The sequence below is a fragment of the Cariama cristata genome, unplaced genomic scaffold (genome assembly GCF_000690535.1).
Source record: "Cariama cristata isolate BGI_N322 unplaced genomic scaffold, ASM69053v1 scaffold16627, whole genome shotgun sequence".
Classification (NCBI taxonomy): domain Eukaryota; kingdom Metazoa; phylum Chordata; class Aves; order Cariamiformes; family Cariamidae; genus Cariama; species Cariama cristata.
Genome location: NW_009627265.1, coordinates 10,330 through 17,176, shown reverse-complemented (window position 1 = coordinate 17,176; position 6,847 = coordinate 10,330). Strand labels below are relative to the sequence as shown.

Genomic DNA, 6,847 nt, shown 5'->3' with positions numbered 1-6,847 from the left:
GCTGAACAGCAGAGACGATAATAAATGGTATCAGGATGGGTAAAACCTGATTTTGTTCACCCTACTAAGAATGCTAGGTTACCTTTTATTTTGTCACTCCCCAAGTAGTGGTGCTGTTGTGGTTGGACCTGACCTTCTAGTGGTTTTGTTGGTGGGTTTGTTTTTTTTTTTCCCCTTTCTTTTTTCCCCCTCTTAATCTCATTTTGAAATTCAGAAGCCTACAGCAAGTCTAACATGATTTCTGGTATGTGCCACTTGGAAGAAATTGAACTGTGTGATGATTTATTGTTTGTGAGCAGCTGCTCTTTAAACTTCCAAGGAGAGGGAACTCAGCCTTAGAAATGAACTAAATTAGTAATGTTTGCTTTTATGTCTGCAATTTTTCATCAAAATAGCTGGCCCCACAGAAGGTATCGTGGGTGAGACACCAATCAAATGCAGCTGAGCTAATTGCGTTGGTGTGGACTCGTGACGTGGGTGCGATAGCCGCTGAACCCATGTTTATTTCTAACCTGGGTTTCTAATTTCTGATTTGTCTTATTAGAGTCCTAATTTATATGAAATATAGTTAAGCCTGGGCTATTCTAAGAGAGTTGAAGGATTTGTCTAGTGTTAACGCTGTTTGGCTCTAAACAATTTGGCTTTATTTAGCATAGCATACCGAGGGTTTCCTCCCATTCAGAGGCTGTCAGGTTCTATCAGGTCCCATCATTCTTAAAGGCACCAGCGCAGCAGACTCATTTTTGCTGCAATTTAATGTAAATTTCCTAGAGCTCTGTATTTATAACTCTCAAAGTTCCTTACTGAATGACAAGCAGAGAACAGAAGTGGAAACAATAACCACAAAAATACCCCAGCAGTTCTCTAGCCTTTTGAAAACGATGCTGCCTTACTTCAGCAGGTTGGCTCCTGCCTCCGGGCAGAGCCTGGTTTCTGCACCAGGTTACGGCCGCAGCGGTCTTGAGAGCCAGGCAGGGGTAAGGGCGACTGATTTGGGTCGTACATTGAGTAACACGTCACACGAGGATTTCCTCTTCATGATGACCAGATAAAAATTATGACAGACAGTGGATGTTCAGATATCAGGGAGAATTTGTAGGGCTAACAATTAGGGGAAAAAATACTTCAAGCTAAAAATACCGGTGCCGTTTTAACACAGGGCAGGGGCGCACGGCAATCCAGGAGACAGCTGGTTTCTTGGGTACGTTGGGCAGCCCGTGCTGAGTGATCCTCTGCCGGGGCAGCCAGTTTGGAGTTTATTTGTGTCCCTTAACACTACACCCAGCAGGGACGGCTGTGAAAGGAGACAAAGCTGAAGTCCCAGCTTCAGTTTGCCTAAGGCATCTGGTTCAAGAAGACACTTTATAAAATGGGATTTAGACACCTAAATTACTTAGGGTTTTTTTCACCCAAGATCTTTATCGCATAGGCGATTTTTCTCCGTAGAAAGCAATAGAGACTTCTAATGGTAATGTTCGTGTTCTGTCTGGTGAGCCAGGCTCTTAAAAGCACCTGCACTAACAGCATAAGATGCTGCCTTGTTCTATATTGCTGGTACCAAGTATGTCCAAGCAAGTGGATGCAATTGCCATTTTTCATTTCCGAGTGTGTGCAGCACATGTTTTACAGCAGTTTCTTGCAAAACTGGATCAATTAAAAGCATAATATTGAGACATTAGATCCCCTTTAATGTATATTGTCTATGCTCTATCATGCTAACACTTTTTGCTGTCATTGATCTTTACTACTCATGCGTATGTATGTTCTGAAGCAATAATTAATACAAATAAGCATTTCTGTTAATAATAATATTAACAAAGCTCAGTAAACACCAAGCACCACTTTACAGTGGCTCATCGGGTTCATCAGCAGTGCCACTGGGCAAAGTGTGCTCTCTCTGTTAGAAGTGAGCCAGTTGAATTACAGAAGTGACTTACCTGGCCCTGAATTTTCTCCTTACCAAAGTTTATCTTTCTCTTTTTTCAGGGACCACTTGGTCTTCAAGGCCCAATGGGAGCCCCCGGTGTCAGGGGTTTCCAGGTCGGTATGCTGACAGGGGTAATTTAATGTGCAGGTCACTGTTTTCTGCAAACCTCTGGCAAAACAATTGCGTGATGGCAACAAGGGATAGGAAGAAACATCTTTCCGTTTGCCACAACCAGTTTGACACCTTTATTAACATTGTATAGTAGACGGAGCACAAGGCCAGATAAGCTTCCTGCTGGAACAACTTACATTTAGTGTTTGCTTGCAAAAGAAGGTTTGAGTTTGAGCTATGTAAAGACACCTGAATTTCTCCTCGACCTGGATGCTCCCAGCCTGTATGTCTTCAGTGAACTTCTCCTCCCTTCTGCTGCCCTGGGGACTCTCATATTTCTTCCTCCCCTCTCTGAGGGAGTGTTCACAACCGTTCTCCATCCCCCAGTGAAACTGGCTGAAAACCAGTGTGTGGTGCTACCTTCTGGGAGCATCACTTGGGCGGGAGTCACAGATGTGATTGTGTTAGGGACAGGGGGAGGCCAGCCAAAGGCTGGAGGACTTCGGCAGGGCGGGTGAGCTCGGCTGTGAAACAGGGCAGAAGTTGGAGTGAGCTGTGCCAACCAGCCAGAGCGGTCTCTAGGTCCTGGGGGAAAAAGGAGAGAGGAGATCTCAGATAAATGACCTTTTTGAACATGTTACGGAGACTGGTGAACTTTGGGGATGTCAAGACACGTGGGGTTTCCTGGCACTGTAAGCTGTAGCTCATTTCTTTTTGTTGTTGTTTTCCTAACAGGGTCCCAAAGGGGCCAGTGGTGAACCTGGCCTTCCTGGTCCAACTGGAATTCGTGGAGAGTTAGGTGACAGGGTAAGGAGAAGACATCTCTAACTAATTCCTGTTTGGGAGATAGGAAATTAGAGGGTAACGGGACCCCAAACACGGTGCAGCTGATGTCACCCCAGCAAACACAAGCAGGCATGGCAAGAGGTGGTACCTTGGGTGTCCCAGCCCGTCCTCGGAGGCTGCTGTGTGCCCACGGTAGCAGGATTTGTGCATCCCGTCTCTTCTCTTCCTTTCCTTGTTTCAGTTCAGGAACCCCCACTATTTTTAGACGGCATGGATTGTTTAAAAGTTTGGGATCCTATCCTAGCCAGAACAGGCGACTGTTTTAGTTTTTTTTTTTCCCCTGCTCTGCATGCTGATTTCACCAAAGCCTTGCTCCCCACCAGCACAGGAGAGCTGATCCTGCCTTTTTGTTACTTGGATGCTCAACTAGGTTTTCTGAATTCTTTTAAATTACAGTTTGCTCAGTGATTTTTTTCTTTCTGAACAGCAACACACCTGGGCCCCACACCTCCGAAAAAGTGCAACTTTTTATTTAAATGAATTCATTCTCATTTAAAAGAAGCCAGCAGGGCAAAGTGAGCGACGTTTGTTCAGGGCTTGCAGGAGAACAGTAGCCGTGTGTTCGCTGGCTCCCTCGGCTCCAGCTTTAAGGTGAAGTTTCTGTGTAAGCAATGGCAGCGGCACCACGGGGGTTTCACAATGGCCCTTCTGTGCCGGCTCCAGGCAGGTTCAAAAAAGCCTCTTGGAGGGACTCTGAGCATGGAAGCGTGAAACAGGAGGGTTATTGTGGAGCTGTGGGGTTCTGACTGCATTCAGGGCTTCGCTGCGGTGACAAATGGACATTTGGAGGGGAAGAGGCTCCTGCCCAGAGCAGCCCAGGATGCAGAGAGCTGCTCCCAGCTGAGGGAGGGAAAATGTTATGCTTAGAGCAAAAAAAAAAAAAAAAAAAAATTTCTAGCTTTTATTTCTGGCTCTGAAGGTAAGTGTAGTTACCCTAAGATGTAATTGTTGATTGTTTCTTAACATCCCCAGCTGTGTTGTTCTGTGAATTTCAAAGTCAGGAGCACCGAACTCTAAATCCCCAGGAAAACTGGCCGTCTAATAAAGCCTTGAAAAACCATCCTGACTTTTTGCCCTTGCGGTCCAAAAATCTTCTTGTCCGTTTTATACCAGGAATAAATTCAATCTCCTTCTCACATCTTCAGGTGTGAAAGGCAGAGATCAATTGCCCACCAGTCTCATCCTGGACCTTGTCCTTTAATTTGTGAATTTGTAAAATTGCTGTTTCGGTCACAATAGTGAGATGACAATCATGAAAAGCAGAGGGGCAGAAGCAAAAAAAAGTTCCTGCCCCTGGGATGGATGTGAAAGACGACTTTTGTGAAACAGGTTTTAAAGTCTAGGATTAAAAGCACAGAATTCCTGTTAGTTTTTTGTAGGAAATTGAGGAGGATGGTATGGAAAAGGCCAGTGTAGATAACCTGTGCCAGGCAGGTGGGGAGCAGTGCATCGCCAAGCCATGTCAAGGAAGTCTCTCTGGTCTGGTGGGATGAGGACTTGGTGGGCAGAAGACCACCAGGTCTGAGGGGGGAGGTCCTGCCCGGTCTGGCTGCTGCTCTGCGCTGTCGCTGGCACGGCAAGAGAACCAAGAAACTGCCCTACAACACCAACCGGTGACTGTGGAGTGCTACAAAGCTAGCAAGGATGCTTAAAAACTCTTCTTATTTCTGAGAAGTATGAATGAGATTTGGACCCTCCTCCTACTTGGCAGTTGGGAGACTAATTCCCAACCCCTTGCTGAGTAAGTGAATGTCTGACCACACCAGGAATTCACAGGAAAATAACAGTTTGAGCTCATTTGCCTTCTTTCTTTTACTTATTCTCAGGGTCCTCCTGGTGTTCCTGGTCCCAAAGGTAACCAGGTAAGTGATAACTTGCATGCTGTAGGCAGTGGAAGCATTTAAACCGTACCTTAGGCATAGCCTTTGACAGCACAAACTGCTTTTCCTCCCTCAAATGAAAATATTCTGGAGCAGGCACCAACAAAACCCCCTTTGCTCCCTTTTTTCCTGTGTTGGTGAAAGAGATGTAATCTGTTCTAATGGAGACACGTGAAAATACTGTGATAAAAATGTGTATTGCTGTGTATTTTGTAACCACGAGGCATGCCGTATACGAGCTCTGCACGCCGTATTCCTCCCGAGTTAAGTTTAGAAGCACAGCTTTTCACTGAACTTCATGTGCCTGATGAAGAAGATTTGTCCTAGCCTCAAAGCTTGGCACACTAATACACTAATTTAATCTTTTACTTTTTGCTGCTTAACTTCCATAGTTGGATTACTCTCAGCAATGTGCTTTTGAGACAGTTTTCATCACATACATGACTTTCATTAATGCATGCCTGTATTTTCGCAGAGAACAAGTGCTTTTCCAGCAAGCCCTGCTTGTTTTGTTTATCGATGTCTGTGTGGTCTCTGTTTTGTTGCTAAGGGAAAGACCAACCTAATCGCTGTTTGTCTTGGAATTAACTTCCTCTCTAAAGCCATACAGTCACCATAACAATGTTCATTATCTGCTCTAATTGCCGTGTAGTAAGCCAGCTCTGCTGCAGAGCGTTGGGCACAGTAAGCGCTGCCTGTGCGGTCGGTGGCGGCAGATTGCGGCGATTCGTGTCCCCCAGCGATGCTCGAATCGCACCCGCTGCTGTTGGCTTAATGGAGGCCAGCAGTGAACTGATGCTCCTTGTCATGGCTGGTAAATTAATGTCACTAGAGCTTTAGCCACTCTTACATTACGGTCCCCAGACAGAGTGGAGAGGGATGGTCCTCACCAAGTGATGGATCACTTATCTTTGTGCACCAATAGGTGCAGTGTTAATTCTGGTATCTCACTTTCAGGGCATTGCTGGAGCAGATGGTCTCCCAGGTGACAAAGGAGAACTGGTAGGTGTCCTTAAATTCAGTCGAATCGACTCCTCAAATAACAGACGGGTCTAGAGAACCATCTATCGATAACTAATATGATCAGTCAGCATTAACTATCCAAGAGCTCCAACCCTGCTGGCTGCGAAAAGGAGAAGGCAACCCAAGCATTCGTGGTGTGGTCAGCTCTCTTCTTGTCTTCAAGAAGCACCGATAGCCAGCGTGGCCTTTGCAGAACCGTGGGTGTATTGGCACTCATTTGTCATTTTGCTCCTCAGAGCGGTCGACGTGGCTGAGCCCATGGGGGGTTTGGGCCAGCTCAAGAAGCAGCCAGGTTGCCCGGAGCTGTATTCAGCGTTGGTACCCGGGGCAAGTCTTGGTGTCGGAGTCCTCTCCCTGCGGTGTCAGGGCTGAATCCGGTCTCCAGCATCCTGTTACCACTCCTGCCCCTCGGCTAGAAAAGCCCATTAGGTGCCATGTACACATCACTGCGGCTTCCCGGAGCTTGGGAGGTTTGACTTTAGATGTGCGTTTTCTAAATGGATCATTCTTTCTTATTTCCCTTTTCTTTCTAACAGGGTCCCTTTGGTCCCCCTGGCCAAAAAGGAGAGGTACGTGTCAGACATTGCAGGCTCGTGCCCTGAGAGGTTTGGGAGTAAACGTGCCTATCACATCTTTTGATGATGCATCTCCATAAACTATGTTCTGGTGTAGTTTCCTAGAAGCATGTTTTCTTCATGGTCATCCTATAAAATCTATGACGATGACAATTTTTTTGTGACATTCGAGACATTCAAATAATTTTGCTGTAGCAAGGACTGCTATTATCGTGACCTATGTATGTAAAACCACTCATATGATGTAAGAAATGAGTAGGTCAGCCAGATCAGTTAGGGAAACCTGAAGAAAGGCTTAACTAATCCTCATGAGAAAAGAATGGACCATGTCTTCTGTTTTAAGTGGGTTTTTTGTTGTTGTTTTTTTCCCTTTATTACAGCCAGGAAAAAGAGGAGAACTTGGTCCAAAAGGTGTCCAAGGACCTAACGGGACAGCTGGAGTACCAGGGATCCCAGGACATCCAGGGCCCATGGGCCCTCAGGGC

At 46.0% G+C, this 6,847-nt stretch overlaps 1 protein-coding gene across 1 annotated transcript in view; it reads left to right on the top strand.

Moving 5' to 3' along the window:
* The window catches only part of COL9A3 (collagen, type IX, alpha 3), a 36,453-nt gene that overhangs the window by 25,917 nt on the left and 3,689 nt on the right, over positions 1 to 6,847 (top strand). The window contains 6 exon segments of the mRNA XM_009704385.1: positions 1,987 to 2,040; positions 2,774 to 2,845; positions 4,711 to 4,746; positions 5,722 to 5,766; positions 6,324 to 6,356; positions 6,743 to 6,847. The exon segment at positions 6,743 to 6,847 is cut by the window's right edge and continues 21 nt beyond it. Coding sequence (XP_009702687.1) covers positions 1,987 to 2,040; positions 2,774 to 2,845; positions 4,711 to 4,746; positions 5,722 to 5,766; positions 6,324 to 6,356; positions 6,743 to 6,847 — 345 coding nt within the window.